Here is a 25,530-nt window from a genome sequence, read left to right as displayed (position 1 = left end):
ACACAATATATCTGTATTGGAGCAAGAAAAACTAGAATACGTGCCACAAAAATACGCAAATCAACACCCACGTCATGATCAATGGAAGATGCTAAAACACTAGATTGGATTAAGAAGCTTTTCTGCCCTCACAATCAAAACAATTGTCTTTTGTGTTACATAAAAACACCCCAAACATATCAGAAACAATTTGTTCTCCAAGTTTAAACAGAGCTTGTGAATAAACCCACTAAAGTAGATTACTGTATTGCTGGTATAATCCCTTTGTGGAGGAACAGGATTTGAGAGTCAGTATTGAGGTAACCGAGGGGGGTTGTTGGGTTCGCCGAGTGTTCAGTACCCACCGCAGTAAAAGGATAGATCGGTACAAGTGCACACGGTCTGACTAGGAGTAGACCACCCCTCCCCCCGCACACAGAGACACTAGCGTATCCCCTCAGACAAACCAGGAGAGAGCCGTAATGGCACAGTGACCTACAAAACCACGAGCCCAAGGGAATTACTCAAAAGTCGGCTGGATTCTAGAGCATCTACAGTAATGAGCGTTCACCAAAACAAAGAGGATGTAATAGTCATGCTTTACACTGAGTCAGTTGCGTCGCAGTTAATCAGCATGAAATAATTAAACGTAAATATGTAATAACGGTCTGAAATATTAAAGCTCAATTTGTTCGGGATTGCTTTAATTATAATCCCAGGGAGAGGTTGTTTTTTTTCATATAGGGGAGTTTTATGCACATATTTACAGATTTTAACAAACTATGATATCTAAAAGAAGCAGAAATCATTATTATTATTATTATCTGTATGTATAAATGTTAATGTGTAATTCACAGTCAATATCCCTCGAACAGAAACAGCTAAGGGAGTAGTTTAAAGTCAAAAGTTAAATAGATTCACATTCATGTTGTTATTCTTCAAAATCAATGAAGAAGTTATTTTTATGGGCGAAATATGGATGGATTTAACCACAGCATCGTCTTTGATCTACAGCCAGGTCGTACGGTACTGCATATTTGCCCTTGCTAAAAGACAAAATTAAAAATTCAATTTCTATAGACTACAGATAGATTTGACTCCAGCTCGAGGAGGATGATGGTTATTGATTTGTATGTTAACACTTCAGTGATAGATTCATTTAAATTAAGCGTAGGTCAATGAATAGAGATGAGATATTGACAACAACAAAGATCCATGGCACTTTGACTTGATATAGAGGTACAATGTCAGGACGAACTCAAGAAAGACATTATCAAAACGCTGAAAGCTGGAATGAACTCACATTTGCCCGCACTGTTCACTGTCGTTATGTGAATGGGACTTGAAGACACTGATAGAATGAAAAAACTCCACTCATTTTGCCTGTGTAATCCCTCAGTCTTCCAGGTTTGATCCATAGTAAAAGAAAACTTCAAATTCTTCAAAAAGTTGTAGAAGTGAAGACGTTTCTCCAGTCAATTCTCTAGTTTTGGTCAGATTTCTGGTGGACACTGCCTTATATTTTATAACTGTAAACAATAGGTACATTCGTTTTTTGGCAGGATTTGAGTTTTTCGTGTGTTCTGTGCTGGGCGGAGACTCTGGCACCACCCGCTACATCACCTACAGCCGATCCGCAATCAAGCCTCCACCTCTAGAGTACAAAGGGGCTGAGGATTGTTACAGATCGTCCTCCAGTTTTCTCATCAGTGCATCCCCCATGATCCCGTTTCTTGGACCCACCTCTTCTTGCACCTCAGCCTCCGACCCAGCTACCTAATACTCCCAGCTCCTCCAACCAGCTGTCACATCATCCTGTTTTGCAATAAAATCTGTTAAACCTGTACTCCGAGTCTGTAACTTTGATCCGCCGTTCGTTACAACAGTTTTAGTGTAGCTAGCTCCTCCCTTCAGATAGATATAAGGCAGTATCCACCAGTCGTCTGATCAAAACTGAAAAAGCGGCTTCACTCCTACATCTTTTTGTCCAGTTGACAGGTTTGAATTTTGTCTTTTACCATCCGCACGTTTTGGCATTGAAAAATATGATCAACAACCTTAAAAATAAACCGAAATAACCAGTTGCACTTCCCAGACTTAATAGATCTGTTGGAAAATAACCATTCAGCGTACTGAGGAGACACGGTCGACCAAAGCAATGATTCAAGCTCTCACGGAAGATGGAAGAAACGCCATAAAAGTAAATTGAAAGTACAAAACTGTGAGTATAGCAAATGAGCATCTGACAGGCGTTGGTAGTTAGTCTCAGCTGGACCACCTGTTAGACGCTCATTAGGCTGAAGACTGGGGAGGCCACTGTGGGACTGGTGTATCAAAGCACCAGCCTCATCCTGAAGGAATCCGCCTGTAAACGCACTCTCACTGGAAATCACAGCCTCGTAAAAGACACACGCCGTTTTACACACAAACCCACAGCGCCAATCTGTTCAAACAAACACAGAAGACAAACAGAAAGGAAAAACACATAGGCCTATTTGAGATGTAGGCCTATTTGACAAGAAATGTTCATATTTCTTAAACAACACATTAGATATACCGGAGAAGACGGATACAATGGAAATCCTGTCAACACCTTTATGAGTAAATCTTCAAAAGAGCAGTCATCATAAGAGCTACCAAGGTTTGTTAAAGGCCCTATATTACACAAAACTGACTCTTGTGAGATTTAACCCTTTAAGGACTGAGCACACTATAGACCAGGGGTGTCAAACTCAATTTCACCGAGGGCCCCATCAGCAAAATGGTTCACCTCAAATTTGCAAAGATATAAAAAATATGTGTAACTGCGTAACTCCTGATAAACTGACATTTTAAGACAGTCATATATTTAAATTTACCTTGTCGCGGGCCGCATAAATTGACATGGCGGGCCGCATTTGGAGTTTGACACATGTGCTATAGACCATTACAGCTCGCTAGACTTTTATTCTTTTTTAGCCACAAAAATCATGTTAAAGGAAGTATCAGAATGTACTGCATGTTTTCACACAACTACCTCTATTTTACATGCGTTTTACTTGCACCTGCGCTCTGATTGGTCGTCTTTGAGGGACAACAGAGGCAGATTACCGTAATGACAGTAAAATATTTAAAGAGCCTCCTGCCTCTGCTTTGAGACGCCGTTTGAATTTACATGATTACACAATAGGTTGCTGAGTTACGGTAATGGAAAGTCCACAACCGCGCTCTATTGGTAATGATAGCATCTGACGCTATAGGGTTAATCTGTCTACATCTCCAAAGCTCAAAATGCTCTGTTCCACATTGTGATGTCATGAAGTGGTAGTTTTCAAGTTAACAGCTCCTTTTACCTTTTGTTCAGTAGAGATTGGCAATTCCAGGGCTGAAATTATCCAAATGATTCTAGTGAAGGTGCGTGAAGTTTAAAAACACAGTGGAGCACTTCCTGTATTACCACATGATGACATCACAAGGTGGAACAGAGTGTTTTCAGTTTGAGAGAAGAATGTGCAGGATCTGTGTGTTAAACATGTGTGAATAATACAAAGCACAACTCCAGATATGTTTGTGATAAAGACACAACATTATAACATAGATCAGAAAACAGCGTGAACTCCATTAAACTCCAATACGCCCAGCAGATGGTAAAAATGGATTTTTTTAAAGAAATACCAGCATCACTGTGTGTTTAGCAGCAATGTGTACTTTTCAAAGAACAAGAAGACGAGAGGAAATTGTGGATTTTAAAGGAAAAATCAAATATTAAAACAGATATTATTAAAATAGATTTTGTAGAACTAAAAAGTTACTTAGGGGTTGTTTAAGTTCTCTCCATCACTCCATCTGCCTGGGGTTTTTCACGTTACGCAGGGAGATAATGAGAACGTGTGCAAGTGAAAGTGTGCACACCGAGGCCCAGAGGCGAACAAAACTGCATTAACTATTAACTCTGCTTAAACGCAATTCAAGTCACTGTGTCAATCTGATTTGTGATCTTGAAAGCACAATGAATAATCTAAAGGCGTAACTTGTTGGTAAAAGAGCATTTAAAACACCACGAGTAAAAAAACTCCTTCTCAGTAAAGTTCAATCTAAGTACTCCATGGCCAAAAAACTTCACGGGAGGGTCACAGAGGGCTGGGCTGTGCGTGCGGACAAAGCAGAGGGTCTTAAATAAGGGGAACGTGCTCATGTCAGAGTCCTGATAACAGAGTTGAGACAGGGTCAGTGCTTCTCTGTGGAGAGACTTAACACCATTTTGACCTCTCATACATCACTGACAGAGGAGGAAGGATTCATTATGGAGATGTGTAACCCAAACGTCTTTAAATCAATAATGCGACGCTTTTCATTTAAAGTGCCCTTGTTATGCTGCTTTCTTATTTGTTATAATGCCGTTTCCTCATTAAAAACATACCTGGACTTGTGTTTTGTTTCATTCGTACATGTTTAACACACAAATCCGGCATATTTAGGCTGAGTTCTTCTCTCAAACACTCTGTTCCACCTTGTGATGTCATACAGCAATACAGGAAGTGCTCGACTGTGTTTTTAAACTCCATTCGCCTTCATTAGAATCATTTGGATCATTTCAGCCCTGGAAATTCCAATCTTTACTGAAGAGAAGAGATAAAAGGTAACTTGAAAGTACCACTTCATGACATCACAAGGTGGAACAGAGCATTTTGAGCGACAGTGTTGCTCAAACATGTGTGAATGAAACAAAGCGCAACTCCAGGTATGTTGTTTGAGGAGGTAAAAGCATCATAACATGGATTTTGCGCAATATGGGACCGTTAAATGTTTTAGATGTGGAAATACTCAATTCTTGGCAAGTAAATTGGGGTGTTGTTTCCATTCAGATGGTGCTAATTTATGTTTTTGTTGGAGAAGAAAACAAGACAAATTTCTGTGTTTTTTGACCAGAACCGTGACAACCCTCTCCGCTATTGTCTCCTAACAGCTATTCGTGCCAATATAACTGATGGCTCTGACGGTGCATGCTATTCAACACAAGGACAAAACAAAGAACTCATCTGTTACTATTAGCTCCGTTTCCTGCCTGACGCCTCAAAGCAGCAGACGTCCACGAGTAAAACCGCCCCGTACGCAATAATGGGACACAGCAACGGAAGCTTTACTGGGGTGAATTCCATGAGAAGACATCACGAATTCAAGTCACGCTATACGTTTATTTGAGCTCAGAAGCACCAAAGAAACGGGAGACTTTAAAGTGTCCAGTGAGTGTGAAAACAGATATGGAGGGAGATTTGTGATGCCCTGTCAGCACCACTGTGGTCTGGTGCACAAATAGAATAAAATAAAGTGCACGGCAAAGACAGAACGCCTCCTCCGTACTGTAGTAAAACTCTGATAAGCTGCTGTAGGAAAGAGTAGACCTTTTGTAAGCAGTTCTCGAGGTGAGCTCCCAGGCTTTTACGAGGCGCAAAATCAACTATTATTCCTTCCAGCACATTCTTTTCCAAGGAATTCTTTTAAATTCTTGCAAAACCTCAAAAAGAAACACTCTTACGTTAATTTTTATTACTTGAAATCCTGCAAGACTCTTTTTTTGAATTAAATAAGTTAAAGTGTTACACAACAGTGGAACAGATCTGGTCTAGTTGGTTACGAATTCAAACCACAAGCCCATAGGAATAAGCTACAAGGTCATTCACATCATTTACTTGGATTATTTATACAGAACTAACAAATTATTTAAGCTTCGCCCGGAGCTCATGTATTTAGTGAACAGGAATAGACAGTGTTCTGAGTGAGAGTACTCGTTTCAAAGAAGGCATCTAGTGAAATGGTAAAAACTACTGCCAAACTACGGCCCAGGGGCTAAATGCGGCTCTCCGACTAACATTTGTTGGCCCTCATGCCTTTTCCTAAACTGGCCCAATTAATCAGGAAGTATTTTTTACTACAAATTGAAGGAATTCTACCTCTGTAACCTGAATAACATCACATTGCATTGTGACGCAGACCTAAAAATAATCTTCCAAGTCTTATTAAAGGTACAACGGCTCTGTCAAACCTGTGTTAAATGCATCATGCGGCCCTTGGTGAAAAAAGTTTGGACACCACTGTGGTAAACTGTGTGGGTTCTATATCCAGAGTTTTCATAAGTTTGTGCTTAGGCTGAATGATTTAGAAAAAATATCTTAATACACTTTTTTTTCGGATTTGCGATTTGTGTTTTAATAATAGGATACTGTTCAAAATTCACTCTTTAAACTCGTGCAGGAGTATTGTCAAAATGGCTTATGTACAGAGGTGGTGCCAAACATTTTTGATTGGAGGAGCTACACGTTCTTCAATGGGGGCGCTCACTTAACACTTAACATGTTAATTTAGAGTTTAATATGGATGTGAGCGCACTCCCTCCCTTTACCACGTTTGCTTGGCTGTTTTAAACAAGTTGAAATGTAGTTAGCCCCTGTAGTGATGCATGAAAACTAACATGGAATCATTTTTTGTTGGAGTCACATCTTGAACACTCCATTTGAACATTTTTTAGTCGAGATTGGATGTGCTATGAAACATTTTTTGCAGAGCTATGTGGGAGCACTGGCCCTTCTACAGGAGGCCAGGGCCCCCTCAAGTCCCCCCTGGTGCCGCCCCTGCCTATGAAGTGACAAACTAATACAAGAATCACATGTTTGTACAGATCTAAACTACAGGGTTGGCAGTTTTTACGCAGAATAAGTCAGGATATTTTGTTGTTTGTGGAGGAAATGGTACGTTAAAAATCGCAGCTTTTGTGATTTTTTTTTCCCAATTGTCCCCATTCAAATTGTGTTTTGATTTGATTTCTATTCATCTTGTAGCCTTGGCTTGACCCTACAATATTAAGTTAACATGTAAGCGTCCCGTGTAAATGAATGCAGTGCGTGAGTTGTGTTTTTGTACACCATAGGCCCATACGTAGCAGTGTACCAGATTGTTTGGTTGATAGCACAGTGCACAGAACAAAGAGCAGCGCTGTTCCTTTCTTCAGTGCAGTGTTGTATTGATCCGGCTGCAGGTCGCAGAGGGTTTTCTCGTCACATTCCTCGTGCTGTGGCTCATCTATGCCTCTGGATAAACTGTCGTCTCATTTCAAAGACCAGAGGGAGCACTTGAACTAATCTATTACTTCACTGGTGAGATTTATCGAGGCCACTGGCTGCACACCACCTCTGCACATCTCTGTCTGCCGTCTGCGAATTGAAAGTATGAAGACGACGAGACAAAGAGACATCATTTTGTTCTTTTTTAACAAATGACAAAGGACAAAAAGCAGTAATGTAATAAAATGCAGCTTATTGTGTTGGAAAAAAATCTACTAAAAACTATAATCTAGGTAAACACGTATTGATACAAAATATAATTACATAATACAAAGTTGGACAGCTCTGAATTAATGGTCTACATCTATATAGATCATAGAACAAGTAGCCAAGTGATATTAAAGAAACTACTAGTAAAAGAAAAAATCAAATCTGTCAACTGGACAAAAAGTTGTAGGAGTGAAGACGTTTTGCTGCTCATCCAAGCTGCTTCTTCAGTTCTAGTCAGATTACTGCTGGACACCACTTTATAACTATCTGAACGCAGGAGTTAACTACAACCTTTTGTCCAGTTGATCCATCCATCCATTTTCTTTTCGCTTATCCGGGGCCAGGTCGCAGGGGCAACAGTCTAAGCAGGGACTCCCAGACTTCCTTCACCCCAGACACGTCCTCCAGCTTCTCCGGTGGGACCCCAAGGCGTTCCCAGGCCAGCCGAGAGACATAGTCCCTCCAGCGTGTCCTGGTTCTCCCCTGGGGCCTCCTCCCGGTGAGACAGGCCCAAAACACCTCCCTAGGGACCTTTTGTCCAGTTGACAGATTTGAATTTTTCTTCTACGATGGATCATACCTGGACGACTGAGGGATTACACAGATAAAGAAACTATTGTTATTTTATGTTGGATGTTACACTGTGTTGTAAAATTATGGTTTCAGAACTGGTGCACACTATCAAGCCTTTTCCTTAGTTTTTAAATTGTGTTTGACAGCACTATAACTTAGAAAAATGTAGCACAGGGCACAACTTTAGGCCTGTTCTAGTCTTTATTACAGCAGAAAACGATGACTCCTATAACGGTTCAGAAATAAGACAGGTATTGCTTTATATCTGGGACTATTTTCAGTTATATCCCTGAGCACACTGCAGCAGAATTATCCGTTCCCTTCTGTAATCTCTCGACTATAGGCCATCGTTTAGATAAGCACGGGACTGAGGTGTGTGAATTCTCTAACAACTAACAGTGTAAAGAACAGAGCAGGTGTTTTATCCTGATCATAAATCTTACATTTATCCGACTGGGCCCACAGTCTGCTGCTGTAGCTGGGCTCATAAAACAGCCCCAAATCCAGTTCACATAAACAGTCTTTGTGCTGTAAACGTGCCACACATGGAGTGCTTACAGTGATGCATACAAGTGAGTTCTGTAAAGCCGTGTAAATAAACAAAGGGACAAATCACATCGTCTGGCATCTGCTATGCTATTTTATGCAAACTTTTAAATTAAAAACCTTCAGCAGTAAACACCAAGCATTTTAATCCTGTAGAGTCTCATAGCAGAATGCTTAGAATGCCTGCGTCAAAAAAATGAATTAAAATAGATACCCAGATACTAATCAATACTACAAATTTGTACAGAAACAAGATAATAATTTGCAGTGGTGGAAGAAGTACTCAATTTTTTTAACTTTTATTACTTGAAAAAATGTACTTAATTAAAAGCATTTTGCAGAGATTTTGAGATCTTTTTAAAGCTTCAAATGTGTCAATTTTGATCAACAGAAACAACTGAATCAATCATTTTTTCCTAGCTGTTTTTACTTGTACATTTTTTTTGCTCAAACTACGAACATATAAAAAATAAACCCTCAGCCTTTTCAGCAGGTGTCACACAATAATAAAAAAAAATACTTTTAGTTTTCAGTCCTGTTCAAAAAATATGGAGTATAAAGTACAGAGGGCAAATGTAGTGAAGTAAAAGTAAAAAGCATACTTTAAAATGTACTTTACTATTTTTATTTTATGTTCCACCACTGCTAATTTGAACAAATACTGATACAGACAATGTCACATAAAAGTTGGACCTTTCCCAGATAGTTTAGAATTGTCTTTGTCTATCAGAACTAGTGTAAAACCAAATAGTCCTGATTGTACTGCAGTATTAATGAAACTACTGTTATTTGGGATATAATGTCATTCTGTCAAAATAATAATTATAATCACTTATGTATCAGAAGTATCACAGTTGGTGATTTTTTTCCCATCAAAATAGTGTTTGAAATTGTTATCATAAATCCATACATAACATGCAAGTATCCTAAAACTAAATTATTGTTATTGTTAAACGTGTAGAAAAACATTATTGCAGCGCTCCATTTAAGCCTGGCTGCAGTACAAAGCTAACAGTGCGCTGGACTTGTGGATAAGCCAGAGGTTTGTGGGCACCAGCTCCACTCCCATCACCACAGCTCCTCTGGACTGACACTTTCCCACCTGCCGCAGATCTGCACTCAGACGTCCGCACTTCCCCCTCTGTAGTGATGGATGTTGTTTACTTTACAGCCTCCTCACACACAGACTGTTGGTACACCGCGTTTAACAAAGAGCCGTCGCCCCCGGTTTCTCGTGCATTTGTCCACAGAAACGTCGGGAGGAATTGCAAAGGAGTTTTCATGTTTGGAGATGAGGGTCAGCCAGAGCAAAGCTTTTTAAATTTTCAATAAAGCAAGGTTTGTAAATGTCAGACTGCAGGACCACATGAGCACACAAGCAATGAACTCAGAATAATAGAAAGTTTAATCGAATTTTACACGCTTGATTATTACCGCTACACCGCCAGATAAATTCTCTCCTTGGAAATTTGAAAGGATTGCAATGAAAAGACTCTACAAATCATGTCAACCGCTGCAAGACGTGTACGTTTAAGCCAATTCTGGACACTGCAGTTTTGGTTCATCGTGACAAGCGATTTAAGTGCTTACAAAATACAGAATATTTCGTTTTTTTGGTGTTATACAAAATTAGAACAGATCTTATAATGCTGAGTTGTAGCTTTACAAAAATAGACTTGGACCACGAGTTTTATATCCTCATACTTTGATCGGTTTGTGGTGTGGTTCAAGCAGATGACTCACTCCAGGAGTCCAACCTTTAAAAATCTGCAAATCATTAAAGTTTTACCAGAGGATTTATAGTGGAATTATCCTGGAAGAGAGAGCATAATGTGATTCCCATCTGCTTCACTAAAAACCAAACCTCCTTATGAGATGCGTAGTACGATTGCAGCCAATTGTAAACTCGACTGATATTAATTGGAGATAACATTATGGAATCTATATCATTTACTGATATGTTTCTTTTTTGTTAATACAGACAGATTAATACTTATAGATCTGGAAAAACAAAAGCAACATTTGTTTTTGGCTGTTTACTTTCTACAGTATTAACGTCGGTGCAACTAAATGGTATGAAATAATGAATGACGATTATTACCTAGCACTACATAACATAACACTTTTGCGTATCTCATTTCTCACACATTTCAAAAGCGTACTGAAAAGTCATTAGCCTGGCAGCACTTTATGGAGAAGAAAGAGCTGGTCCAGCAACAGGACTCCAACATAGTAACTCGCAGTGCAGGCAGAAATACTCAAGAATGAGTTTAAGTAAGTCACAGAACAAAATATAGAAGGAAACTTGCCGAATTTCTTCTGGTTGTGTATTTTCTGAACACAAGGGCTACTGTAGGCTATAGCCCACGCCAAAACAAGACAAAACAACAACGATCTCAACTCTCAACTCTCCAAAGCAGACCAGAAACTGACAAATAGAATCTATACTTGAACTTGAAGCGTCACATACAAAAGTACAAATACAATCGCATTAACAAAACAATTACAAAAAGAACCAAAGGGATCAACTCTGAACAAAACACAAAATACCAGATCATTACAATATAATCCAAAAGAAATGTTGGATCCCAAAGCATAAAAAAGTCATTGTTATTGCTAATTAAATGCTCATTAAGCAGCTGCACATTGTGGTATGTCTTCTGTCTAGTCTGACACCCACTATCAATCATCGATCTGTGCATTTTAACACCACTGCCTAAAGCAACAAAGTCTCACATTCTCTCTGCCAATATGATTTTTTGCGGATAGACGTTTTTGGACAAATTACTCAACCAACTGCGATAAACACCATTAACCACTGTTGTGTCTCTGCAGGTAATAAGCAGCCTACAAGTCATATTTAACTCCCATTATGGCCTGAACCCTGCAGATGAATATGTATTTACAAAGAGGAAGGAATAATTCAAATCCTTATCCTCTAATAAAAACAGCCATCTGTGTTCAACTCTGGTGGATTATCCTGGTGCTAAAATCAATAGTATTTGAATGGGCTGCAGCAGTAGCCTGTAGTCCCCGAGGAGAGTAAAGCCCGCTGTGCAGTTCTGGAGGTGACATAATGATGGCGCTACATTCTGTCCAAACAATAAGGTCTCAGGAGAGAACCGGAGAGGCAGCACCCGCGGGCTCAGCTGCATTAGCTCAGCTGTCATGAGGGAGTCATCAGGACCATCCATCACCGGGAGTGACAGGGGGAGCGCATTAGCAAATGTTTCAAACTGCGCTAAATAATGAAGCAGAAGCACAGGGAGGACCTACAGTTATTCTATCTGCACCTCAGGCCTGATAATGTGAGCGGTTTACACGAGTTTTCTGTAGGATGCGCTGGCCTCCTGTCATGTGAATATGTGAAACGAGACAGGCAGTGAACGAAGAAAACTCTCTCCCCTTTTCTTGCTTTTTCTTCTAAACTTTTTTGGGTTTAGCTCAGAGTTCACACCTTTTATTGTTCTTGTATTGTTCTTGTGTTTATGTGTTGCTAATTTAACTGCTTTTGTTTGAGACACTTGATTGCTTTGCCGTCAGGTTGATGTGTAGATTCTATTTTGCGCTCGGTGAATGAGTGAGGGGCTATGTAGGGGTTAAGGGCTAGGGGGGACATTCGGACAAAGCCATAGTTTGCACCGTAACACTGTACGCCGTAATAGGGGTATGCAGACTTAATGTAATAGTGTACGTGGTTAACTGTAAGAAATACCTTTCACCTTTTCAAAGATGACACACACCTCACTGAACAGATTAACTATGAGCTCGAGGCTAACAACATTTCTAAGACTGACATTTCTAAGCAAATGGAGCTTATTTGTGGTTCTTGATTGACAGATTGTTTAAAAATAGTTTCAGTACAGGTCACCGCCAACACTGAAGACAGATGGGTTTATAACGTTATTCCTGATTGAAACAATGAAGATTTTTTTATATGTGGTGGAGGAGAATGTACTGAGTGGCCATGTTGGGATCTTCTGGGAGGTCTGAGGTTTGTGTCTTTTAAAGTCTCGTCAGGTAAATGTTTCGTAACTGTCTGCGGCTAATATCAGTCCAATACAAGCAGACAACACATGATCGCTTTGAGAAAACCCAAAGCAATCACGAGCACACTTTAGAAATCAGGTTTTTATAATAGAACAATGGACAGTGGATCCCGTGAGACCCTAAATTACTTTTCAGTCACTTCCTCTTAAAAAAAAACCCAAATTAGAGCATAGAGATTTATTTTTCTTGAGCGCACATTTTTAAACTCTCATTATTCTGTCAAGACTCTGATCTCACCAAACCTTGAGAGTCGCTCAGGCCAAAACAGTTGCACACTTCACTTTCGTCCAAGCTAAACTTCCTTTACAGATCAGAAAATAAACTCAAGTCAACAGTGTGTGTCCATCTCCCGCTGAAGAGGAAGAGTTCGCTCGCTGGAATCGCCACAAGGGGTTAAAGTCACACATGCAAAGGTCAGTGATGTGGGGAAACAGTACGGCCGCAGATAGTTTGGTTCAACGCTCAGCCCAAACAAAGCAGTGAACGCAACTCAGCGAACCGTCACAGCCCCATCAATCTGTCTCATGTGAAGTTATGCATTATGGCAGAGGAAGAGAGAGAGGCTGCAGAGCTGGATGTGCAAGTGAAATCCAACACGACACAAGCTGTTCAGTGTCTGCAGAGATGTCAGGCTGTCTGCAGCACCAGCCACGACGAGCTGCATTAGCCACATTTTTACACCACGCTTGATTAGACTCCCCAGTGTCTTGCATCAGCACCGACCATCCAGGTGAAATTTATCGAGGTGAGTCATTGGTTAAACTAGATCTTACTGGAAAAAAAAAAAAAAAAAATCAAATGGTAAATTAGATATCCAAAAATCACACATTTTTAATATGTAATGTCTTAACTTATCCATGCATTTGTCTCCAGTAGGTTAGACTACTGTAAAGTCCTGCTCACTGGCCTCTCCAAACAAGAGTTAACACAGCTGCAGTACATCCACAACACTGCTGCTCGGGCCCTGACTAGAACCAGGAAGTACAAGCACATAAGTCCTGTGCTCAGGTCTCTGCACTGGCTCCTGTGGCTCAAAGAAAAGACTTAAAAGCAGCTCTGCTTGTGAACAATTATCTTCATGTCCTAGCACCAAAGTACATCTCCGACATGTTAGTGCCACATGAACCATCTCACACTCTGAGGACTTCAGGGACCGGCCTCCTGCTGGTGCCCAGAGTCAGGACTAAACATGGAGAATCAGTGTTTTAGTTTTATGCAGCTAAAACCTGGAACATTCTTCCTGAAGATGTGAGCCAGGCCATGTTTAAATCCAGGCTCAAAACTGTTCTGTTTATCTGTGCATATGACTGAAAGGTTTTTATTCTGCACTCTTCTCCTTTAATGTTAATCTTATGATAATTATTAGTGATTATTTATGTTTTGATTTGTTGTATTGTGATTTTAATGTCTTTAATTCTGTAAAGCACTTTGATTTACCTCGTGTACGAATTGTGCTATACAAATAAACTTGCCTTGCCTTGCCTCAACAATATTGTAGCATTCTGGTGCAAGAAAACACAACAAATTTCTTCTCATTGCTCATTTTCTGAACTCACGCACTACTGTAGGCCATAAACCACACCAAAACCAGAGCAAAACAGCAGCAGTCTCAACTCACTAGAGCCAGTCTCCAAAAACACCCAGTAACTTATGAGTAAAACCATCACATTAACTTGTTGGCGTAGCAACCAAATGTCACACACAAAAGCGGTTACATTAACAACACAAACAAGTACAACAAGAACTACAAGACCAACAAAAGGTGTCAACTCTGAACTAAACAGAAAATGTAAGATCATTACAATATGAACCGAGAAATTAAAACCAGCTCTTTCTGTTCCAAATAGGTGCAATTTCAGCCATTTTCATAGATAAAATGCCTTATTTTTACATGACAAATTAGCAAAACGGAAACAATTCGAATTGATATCTCTAAATTTAAGATTTTTCCTATTTACCTGCAGTGTCTCACCATAATTAGACTTGATTTTATACAAACTCAGCCAACCGAGATCATTGTCTTGTGCCAAATACTGTTACAAAAGCGGCCTCTCTCATGTTTTAAACACTAAAGCATAATGTTTTCAATTACTTGTTTGCGAATGTTTTCATGCAACATTCCTCTATTGATTGATTTATTATAATTGCGTCTTAGGTGTAACTCAGCAACGATGGAAAACAGAAGTCACGGCGCTGCACTTGAAGATATCTTGTTTCCTTCTTTCAAATCCCACACAGGCCTTTAGCGCAGAGCCCCTCCGGCTGAGATTACACCCCTGGATCTCATTCAGCTCCTGCCCTGTGCTGTGACTGTGGCTGTGGCTGCCTGATGGGACGTCTTGGCAAGAGTTGCGTTTGAGTGCGGTGGGTATTTTCTTAATTTAAGCTCCTGTAAGAACCTGGGCTAGACTCTGGGTACTGGTTGTAATAAGCTGGTGTTCCAGAGGGTGGCATACACTTTTCTTTTTTTTGCTGAGCACTGAAACCACGCAATGAATTCCCAAGGTGCCACAGTATCAATTAAGAAGACATGGCTGCCCTTTGCTGTTCTTTTAAAAGGAACAGAGGGCGAATGTAGCTATTAGAAGCTGGAGAGCGACAATTTAAAGGGCCCGTATTACGTTATTTTCTGATGTATGTTATGATGCTGTTTCCTCATCGAAAACATACCCAGAGTTGTATTTTATTTCATTTACTCATGTTTAACACACAAACCCTGCATATTTAGGCTTTTAATTCTTCTTTTTTGAACAGAAAACACTCTGTTCCACCTTGTGATGTCATGTGGTAATACAGGAAGTGCTCCAATGTTTTTTTAAACTCCATACACCTTCATTAGAAGAATTTGGATGATTTCAGCCCTGGAATTGCCAATCAAAACTGAACAAAAGGCTAAAAGGCAGCTGTTAACTTGAAAACTACCACTTAATGACATCAGAAGTTGGAACAGAGCATTTGGGGCTTTGGAGATGCAGACAGACTAATAATAAAGGGTTATTCCAACAACTCTGGGTATGTTTTTGATGAGGTAACAACATTCTAACATGGCTAAAAGCTCAAAAGAGTCAATTTTGTGTGATATAGGACCTTCAAGCTACAAAATCATTGACAGTTTCATCTCTGTAAACAAAAATAATCTGCAGCAGAATACTAAAAAACAATGTATACCTGTATCATCACTTCCAATTTCCCCTCTCCCCCTGAAAAGTATGTCCTACAGCAAGTGTCCAGCAGCAAGACAAACAACACACAGAGCAGATGTTTGTTGGTATCCCACGGTTACGGGCCGGAGGTGGGGGCACACACTACCCACAGAGGAGCACAACTTATTCCGCATCAACTGAATCACCTAACCACACTTAGGAAATTCGAGATACTGTAATTATATTTGAAAACCGCTGAAACCGCAACAATAACAAAGTCAGGGAGATGATCGCACAGGAGCTCGGGAGGAAACGGGGCCAAACATGACAGAGAATATCTTTTGCTAATTTACTTCTGTGTATACTGGAGAAAAGGCTGGAAAGTTTGGTTTTATGCAACAAGTGGAGAAAACAAGAGGAATAACCCAAAGAAAACAACAACAACATGGAACTGGAATTTGTGAATGAAGGGAGTGGCTATACAGTTCACATTTTAGGGTTCAGAATCTAAATTAAACAGTTAAAAATAAAAAATAAAGTATTCTTTCTAAAACAAAAGTGTTGAAAAAGTCAAAATTTCTCTGACGTACGCTAACTATACTATGCCTTATGCCTTATTACGCTCTAATTACCAAGATTAAATATGGCTCCCATTATGCACACTTGGCAGGAGTTAATGGCTGGAGTCCACAATCTCTGTAACTTGTCACACTACATTTCCCATGTGTCACGACTGGCAGCTTTACATCTATACCCCACGAAAGGTTTTGCATATTCAGAATATCAGATTGAGGCTTCTGTTAGTTTAGCTGTGAATCCTCGACTGTGTGATGATGTGACTTCCTCAGGCCGATCAGAGCATGGGAAGTGATAATGAGCTCTGACGGTTTGAACTATACGTTAAATGGGTAAGTTTTTGTAAGCGCTTTGCCGACTTCAAGGCAGTTAAAGCGCTTTACAGTCTCATTCACAGATACGTTCATACAGCAGTAGACATCGACACTCGGGGCAAGATGGGTTAAGGACAAGGACACAACGACAGCATTCATCTGTGGGAGAAGGAGTCCGCCAACCTGAGCACGATTCGAACCACCAACCTTCCAATTCTGTGGACAAACGCTCTACCAACTGAACTACCGTCACAACAAAATGTGCATTTTTTAAGTGAGCTCAATGATTATAGTCCTAAACAAGCCACAGCAGAGGGCACTTGATTCCCTTGTGTGGCTGAACAAATGACCTCCTTCAGTGGGAGAACAGAGACCACACAGCGTCTCTCACACAATGGACAAAGCCAATGACCCCGGAGTCGCCTGACAGTGGCATAACCATCTCCTGTTCTTGAATCATAGGATCAGGGCTAATACCATGATAAAGTCTCTGTTTACACGGTACCCCCACCTCCATCCGCAGACCTGTTAATCCCATTAACATGAGGAGGGACCAGAGCTGCACAGTGGCCACAGATTAAGGCCCATCAGACAGTATCAGCCTCCAAATTCAAACCCTTTTCTAGACCCATTAATAACTGAGCCCCAAGGAGTCAAATCATCTGACAGTAGAACATAAACTTAATAATAATAAAAATAAAAAATAAAAAAAATCCCAGAGTGCTACAATAAAAGAACATTAAAATACTAATTGCTAAAAACTAAAAACATCAGCAGTAAGCTTTTCTAAATAAAAAGGTCTTTAAATTAGCTTTAAAAAGTCCAGGCTCTGTGTGGCTCTCAGCTGGGCACGGAGGCACTTCCACAGTCGCGGTGCAGCTGAACTGAAGGCTCGGTCCCCATTGTACGGAGCCTGGTGGTGGTGGTGGTGGTGGTGGTGGTGGTGGGGGGGGGGACCTGGAGGAGCATGCTGCCTGTAGATCTGAGGGTGCAGATTGAGGACTGCGCAGTGATAAGTCAAATACTCATACATATACTGCACATTACGTTACAATGTTGTGTTTTTTAAGTGTCAATGGTATTTGTTACATATTAGAGTTATAAGTTGCTTTATGTAAATATACTGAAAAAGAGCAATATTTCATTTTTCAGTGGAGCAGCCAAAACCTTCTATTCTCCACGGAGATGTCGTTTTGCCTCTGTCAGAAAACTGACTAAATACTGCTTTAAAACTGCACTATTAGCCATAACTTAAATTAATTGCTGCCGAGTTCAATGCTGATGGTGTATTATCCTGAGCCATTTGCTACACGCATCAATGACTCTATGTAACCTAAGACCACACTGCTGGCATAAAGTATTAAGAGATAATCTTTTGGCCTTTAATTGAAAAGACAAACTAAGTACTTATATAAAGTAATATATCTTTAATGCGTCAGTCCAGCACCTGGTAGCTAACCCATATATAAACTGTAGGCTACATATGGCCCGCTCCCACTGCACTGCACCAGCCCAAGTGATTACAGAGCATCACAGACTGATTCATGCAGCTTTAGCAGTTTGTCTTGACCTGGTCACAGCACTGGTGCCTTTCCATCAATCCCTGCATGAAACTGCACATTCTCAGCCCCTCAGAGTCATAAAGGCCAGGGGAAACTGTACCAGAGTATCACAAATGACAATCAGCGCTAGAGCCGACACCTGGAGTGAAGAACACGTAGACCTATTCAGTTTCACTCCGCTAAAGACAGCTCCATGAATCAAAGAGAATCTGGGAGCTCCACACTGTCTGATCAAGTCCATATCAGGTCATGGGAGCATTCCTCAAGTATTTGGGTCTGATATATGGAGCGCGTATCAAAGGAGTCTAGACAACATCTGCGTCTGAACCTGCTCAGAGGTCAGAGGCAGCGCATGTGCAGGTGTACTGTGTGAAAATACATTTACTACAGCACTAAACTTTGTATCATGGTGCATGGCTTCTTCTTGTTGTTAATTGTTCCTTTCAAAAATAAAATTGCCACTAGTTAGTATGAAACAGCAACTTTCCTTTATCTGAATTTACTACTGAAACTAAAGAAGTGGCACCTGTTTACTTTGGGGATTGCTTTTCTTATTGGTTCTTCGAAAATTCCTAAATGTTATGCATCCAGTTATACAAGATTGACCTTGCGTTTATTGCAGTTTAAGACAGGATACTGCTCTTCATATCAGAACATCAAAGCACCAGCTACCTTCCATTCAAGGGCTGAAAGACAAGCCCGTAAACCTGCTGACCAAAAATGGATGATGAAAAAGTAGGTTCACTCTGGGATGTAGCGGAATCCAGGATTTTGATTTTCATAGGGAATATTTTCAATGTGAGGGACAACCAATAAACTGCAGATTTGCTTCCTTAACCCTAACCGTAGGGATTCCAACACAAAAGGCCAAGAAGTCCAGGAGGTGAAATTCAATAAGCTGCATAATGAAGGCTTAGATAAGAGTCCAAAAACGGCAGGGAGAAGACAGCAGAATGTCAGCTGTTTTCTATTGACCCAAATATGAACCAAACCCTTGCAAAACTCTACTGTCTCATCATTCAAAAGGCAGGCCTGTCTTTCAAATTGTGGGGAGGGTGAAAATAGCGACTCACTCAAAAAAAACGAGAATTAGTGGTTGTTCGTCAGACTTTGTCCAGATCACTTACGATAAAATGGATGGATTTATAACGGGAGAACCCAATGAGAGCACTCAGACTCTCTTTTTCATGGGCGCCGTCCATAGAGAGTGGTGATGGGTTTTAAATTCATCACCTGTTATGAAACGAAGGGCTTGAGCTAAAGAAATCTAAAGGTTTCAAAGTGGAGCCCAAAGTCTGCATGTATATTATATCTCCATAATCTAGTACAGAAAGAAAGGTTACTTGAACGACTTCTTTTCTGTAGTTTAATGGGATAATACAGTTTTGGCAATCGTGTGAAATTGGCACCGGGCGTATAGAACGTAACAGCCATTAAAGAATATCTATGAGCAAGACGGGCAAAATGCCTCTTCCATATCTTCTTCCATTCCTGCCAAGAGATTTAACTCCCTTGGTGCGTGTAGACAATCCAATCTTCAAATTAAAGGATAAAACATTAAATTTAAAAAAACAATTAACGTAAGACGCACTTCCGTTTGTCAGAAAGCCAGTGGTTACTAGTGTCAGCAGGGTTAAGTCTTCGCAAATCTAAGCAAATCATTGGGATTCTCTTTTAACCGTGGCTTCCTGTCCTCACTGCGTTCTGGGACTGTCGCTGCTCACTGCTCACCACCAAATGAGACCATCTGGAGGCAGTCACCGGCTGATGAGAGCTGGAGGCCTGGACCACTTCAGGGGGTTAGTGTTGGAAGGAAAAGTGGTAGAAACGAGGAAAGAGAGGCAGAGGAGGAGTTCGGTCTGTAGGAAACCATGTCGTGAGAGTGTCTCTGCAGGCAGGACCGTAATTACAGGGCACAGGGAGAGACGGGATTTGGGGGAAAAAACAGAGATATCCAGACTGTGCAGAAGCCGCCCATGGGCATTGGACATAACCACAATGGTAAACAGCCTTTAGCGCAGACCATAGCATGAACAGCATTGAAAGACGCTGTGTCAGGTACGGAGTGTTTACTGTTTAGCTGCGGTAAAAAGCCATGAAACTAGGCCTGTCTCGATTATGTACTACTGGGAAATTTTGGTTTAGATTGAAGATTTAAGCCGTAAAATGTTGAATTAATAACTTGTATAACTCATTACAGATGTAAACTAAGTACTTAAGTGTTTTTACAACCGGATCCACCCACACAACGAGACGGGATTACGATTGTGGAAAGAATAACATACAATCTTAAACTGAAAGGGTATAAATATGATGAACAATGGGGAAAAAAAGTAGAATGACACCACTAAAATAACATAGTACATTCAAATACATGTATAAATGAGAATCTGTAACTCCAGACTTTTGTTGAGTTGTTCAGATTTACATTGTTGGTATTTGTATGTTTTGAAATTCTCTGTAAAAAAAAAAAAATCAACAGAAATAAAGTTTTAAAAAAGTGTTTCATTCTGTTATTTATTTACTGCAGCTCATGATTTTGTATTTATTTTTTTATTTTTTTTACAATACTGTACATTTAGAATAGTTTTTGTTATTGAAATCTGCTCTTGGGCTATTGTGTCAGTGGCGTAAATTAATTTCAATATTATCATTTATCGTCCATATTTACTTCAGCAAAATATCGCACTTCAAAATTTGTTATCGTGACAGACCTACATGAAACATATTTTTTGCAATGATGAACGGAAAACAGAAAATATAATGTGTCCCTAAACATACAGGGAAACCATTTTTATGATAATTAAACCAGAATTATGATATTTTGTCCCACGTGTTATTACAAAAGGAGCATCTAAATGGTCACACATAATCACACTTATAAACCACTTTTCCACATTCTAGGCGCTCAAAGCACTTTACATCAAGGAACCACTCACCCATTCACACACAAAATCGAACAACAGTGAACACAGACACTGGAGGCGAGGTGGGTTAAGTGTCTTGCCCAAGGACACGACAGCATTCGTCTGTTGGAGCTGTAATCGCACTTCCAACCTGTCCACCAATGATGTTTTTTGTTGTTTTGTTTTGTTTTTTTTTTACGTCAAGAGCGGGATTCGAGCTTGCCAACCTCTACCAACGGAGCTACTGTGGCTCCAAAAACAGTCCAAAGAAAAACAAAGATTTCAAAGTTTATAGCACGTTTTTATATTTAAAAACAAAAATAAATAAATCTAACTTTTGCAAATTTCACCACAGCTGCGATAAAAGTTTTGAACAATTTATTCGTAAGCTAAATGATGACATCTGGCGTCTGCACGGTCCCCGATGGACAATTTTACAACTATTTGATGTGAAAAATAAAACAACGTAATTTTTTATCAGTAGAGTTAGTAATCCCATAGGCGGTGTGCGGCTTCTTCGCCTTCATCACATTGAGCCTCACGCCGGGCCACATCACCGCACGGCGTTCAGCTCCGTTTCCATGACCGCAACTTACTGTAGCTAATAAAGCTTTCAGGGCACGGAGTAGTCCCACTGTCTGAGCATCATAAATCATGCACCGGTGCCAGAGGAGAGCCCTGTCCTTCAGCCAGACCTGCTCCTTCACACTCCTCACCTTCAACTGCAGCCCAGACACGAGGCCTGAGAAATGATGTGCGACCTGTGCTTCACATTCATCACACTCCGACAAGGAACAATAATCCACAAAACCAGTGAGGAAGGTGGATCTGACATGGGCTTGGCTATAGGACTGTATTGTTTTCAACTGGAAAATCTGCCAGGTGTTGACAGAGGCGGTAAGTTACGATCACTAGAGTCTTTGGGAAGAATGGCGCCTATACGCATTTTTGAAGGGAGTTATTTTAAAGCAGCGGCTGTCAAATATTTTGTGGTCCAGTTTTTACATTTCCTCTGATGAACGATATATTGCAATTGAATCGAAATCGCAATTTAAGTTGGAGCGATTATCACAAAAACTTCAACTGTTCTGATATTAAATGCACTCTGCAAGAACAAAAATATACTGTCTTTATAATCAACAAATCTTGCTGTATCCGTAGCTTAGACTTCTACAAACATGTATGGGATTCTTGTATTACTTAATCACTTCATATTTCAGTGTTTCAAAGTCATTGCCAAGGTGAACTCTGAACAGAACTCAACTTTTTAACCATAAATTGCGAATCTAATCTCAATACTTGACAGAAAAATTAATTGTATTTCTAAAATTGTACAGGCCTGGCACATACCTACTCCACCTGTCTCTCTGCTCCTGGCCTCTCAGAGTTTATTGGAGTGTATTTCTTATCAGACAGTTCTCGCTGTGCTTCCATAGGCTCTAACTGTGCATTAGAGCGAACCACAGATATGAAATATATGAAGCATGATTCCCATTCTCCAGCGCAAGTGTCAGAGCTGTGTGTGCTCTGATGATGAGTGCGACCAGGGGAGCAAAGAAAACGCTCCCCAGGGCGATACGGCTGCTTTTCCACACAGCCGCTCTTTATGAAGGGAGGGGCACCGAACGACTGTGAGGTGTAAAAGTGCTTAGTACAGTTCTTTCTACAGGCTAAGGGACAACGTTTTCACTGTAAACATTGACTTTTTATCTTTGTGGACCCAGGACAGATTTGTTTGCTATGAATGTAAACAAGGATAAGGTCACTGTTTAACTAAGAGAGATGATAAGACTGAAGGTTACACATACATTTGCTACATATAAGGGGACATTAGTTTTTGCCTGTTGTGGAAATGTTGCACGGTCACTGCAATATTGTTTCCATGTTAATTTCACACAAACTTTTTCAGCCAGGTGCCGTTCCTGACAGAATTCTCGATTTATCCAGACATTTAACAACAATAAACGGTAAATGTGCACTTTTATTACTCTCAAAAATGATCCCGTTCGGTCAAAACACTGTCAAAACTTTTTTTTTTTAATGAACTGATGAAAAATAAAATGTTTTTTCACTTGGACTGCATGTCACCATTAGTGCGTCTGTGGAGGGATAAGGTCAGATTCATTGCTGGCCTCATGTTGATTTATTTGCATTCACACAATTACTTTTTCGCCAACGTCTTCCCCACAACCGTGTCCCATTAGTGTTAGCACGGCACACACAGCCACAGCATTAGCAAGTTAAATGAGTTCTCACAACTTTTCCAAATTATTTCTCTCCTCGGGTGAAACCACAGAGTACAGGAGACAGCTGCTAATTATAAGTCTGAACCAAACGTGCAGTGGTAAAGAGAGATAAGACTGAATGACAAACAGAGCGCAATTACCAAAATCATGTTGTATAGTGAAAACGTCCAACGCGTGTGCAAGCCTGGTCTTAAAGTGATAAATTACGTGTTAACAATTCGTTGGCGTCTCGTCTCTTTCGTTGGAACTGTGATCCTCTCTTTGGCTGAGCCGCTGACGTCTCTCCTCCCTGACAGCTTTATGGACAAACCACACCATGTTTGGGAGGAACAGAATTATCTGACCTAAGCACAAGGAGCTACGGCAGGGCAGCCATCCAGCTCAATAAAAGCATCAGGCCTCGGGAAGCAAGCGGAGAAGGAAGTGTTACATGCAGCGTCGTAGAAGAGAATCAGGCGACCGTGATGTGGGAATCTATTGTTGAGTTACGTGAGGTATCCCAAAAGAATGAAAGTAAAATTAAAAGGGGATTGGTTTTGACTTTGCCTATGCCTCCATGACTCACTGAGAATACCAGCATCTGCATGTGAAGTAATGATTAAGTAAAAAGAACAACAAAATAATAAAAAAATGTGAATGTTTTGAGTCAGTTTTAATAGAGCGCCTTTTTAATTGAGGGGTCAGCAGACAAAATTGCAGTAAATTAATGTGGTTTAGCTCAGAGTTCAGGGATTTGAGGAAGCTTTTTGTATTTGTTATAAAGCGAAACTGCGATGAACAAATAGGAGATAAGAAAATCACATTGGCGAGCCTTTCCACGCCAATGTAAATAGAGTTAGGGGAGTTGACAAGGAGCGGTTGCACTCAGAGCTGTGTTCAAATACTAGGTCACTCCGTCTGGATACATCAGCCTTATATTAATGATCTATATGGCAGCAGACGGGTGACGCACTGACCTATCTGAGCAAACACTGAAGGAGCTGGAGGCAATGACCGCTGCTCAGCCATTCGAGATTCACAGACCATCTCTGAGTAGTCTACAAATGCACCACACTCCTCTCCAAACACCATCTCCAAAGAGTTTACTTTTAAAACAGACAAAAAGTGTTCAAACTTCCACATTACTGAACATAAGGAGGCTTTTTCACGATACCACAGTAAAGCTTTTCTGCAGAAATCTATTTACTTTACCCCCAAAACTTTATGAAACTCCACATTTGGAAAACTTTGAGGTACTGAAACATCCCAGAAGCACTGAATCTTATTTACAAATATTATGCACCAGACTAACATTACATTTATACATTGCAAAAGGCATTTCAACTAAAAAAAGAATGCCACATTAGCTTTATAAATGATGATAAAAGGAAAAAGACATAAAATGCAACAAAAATGTAACTTATTTATCTAAGACTAATTAATAAAATCACAATCAGCCTGCACACTATGTTCCTCACGACAGTTTAGCTTAGATTAAGAAAGAAACACAGCCTGGAGAGTGCACGCGTGGATTCTTGTACAGTTCTCCTAATGAATGACGCGCGTAACGACGGTACTTATTATTCCCGGTCAGACGCGCGGGTCTATGGGCGACTCAGGAGCCACACTGCCCGCTGGAGACGACGTGTGTGAGTGGATAGATGTGTCTCATTCATCCCAGTACGTACCTGTCATCGTAGCAGAAATCAGCGCCCAGTGTGTTGACATAGAGGAGCAGAGCCACGGCGCTGCACACCAACTCCGCGTACATCTCTACAACTGCAAAAAACTCCGCCAAATTACAAAACAAAACTAGGCTACAGAACCCGCAGAAGCAACACGGAGCCAAACCCGGAGCAGCGTTCCCTTTCAGTGTCCCTCTTTGTCAGGATGTGTCCGCGAAAACAAGTCCCCCATCATGTTCCTCTCCGGAGCGCGCAAAGTGGATAATCCATGGAGGGCTGCGCGCATTTCTAACCCATGATCAGAGAAGAGAAGACGCTGTGTGCGGTGGACAGGACGCACAGGGGCGAGTCTCCTCCACGCACCGGTCTGTTCACTGGATGTGTGACAGCCAGACGCACGCACGGACGCACACCGCCGCTTCCTCGCAGCGGATCATCAGCTCTGACGCTCCGCCGCTGCTCCGGGATGAACGTCGTGATTTGGAGCGACGTCAAGTGATCCCAAGTGCCACTCAACACATCCTGATTGCCTTACAAAATAAAACAAACTTTAATATGAGCTCATGCGCTGCGGCGAGTTTCACAAAGATAAGATGTAGTTGGATCTTTGACTTTAGGGAGAATCTTAACCCTGTAGATTGACTAAACCTTAATCAAAGTTATT

At 40.7% G+C, this 25,530-nt stretch overlaps 1 protein-coding gene across 1 annotated transcript in view; it reads right to left on the bottom strand.

Annotated features, from left to right (window-relative positions):
- The window catches only part of LOC117372357 (protein O-mannosyl-transferase TMTC2), a 104,418-nt gene extending 79,100 nt beyond the window's left edge, over window positions 1-25,318 (bottom strand). Inside the window, exon 1 of the mRNA XM_033968150.2 lies at window positions 24,870-25,318. Within this exon, the coding sequence (XP_033824041.1) occupies window positions 24,870-24,952 (83 nt within the window). The 5' untranslated portion in view covers window positions 24,953-25,318. The remainder of the gene's footprint in view (window positions 1-24,869) is intronic.
- Window positions 25,319-25,530: the final 212 nt, after the last annotated feature.

The sequence above is a fragment of the Periophthalmus magnuspinnatus genome, chromosome 6 (assembly GCF_009829125.3).
Source record: "Periophthalmus magnuspinnatus isolate fPerMag1 chromosome 6, fPerMag1.2.pri, whole genome shotgun sequence".
In the NCBI taxonomy this organism is placed as follows: domain Eukaryota; kingdom Metazoa; phylum Chordata; class Actinopteri; order Gobiiformes; family Gobiidae; genus Periophthalmus; species Periophthalmus magnuspinnatus.
This window is presented reverse-complemented; position numbering and strand designations above follow the sequence as displayed.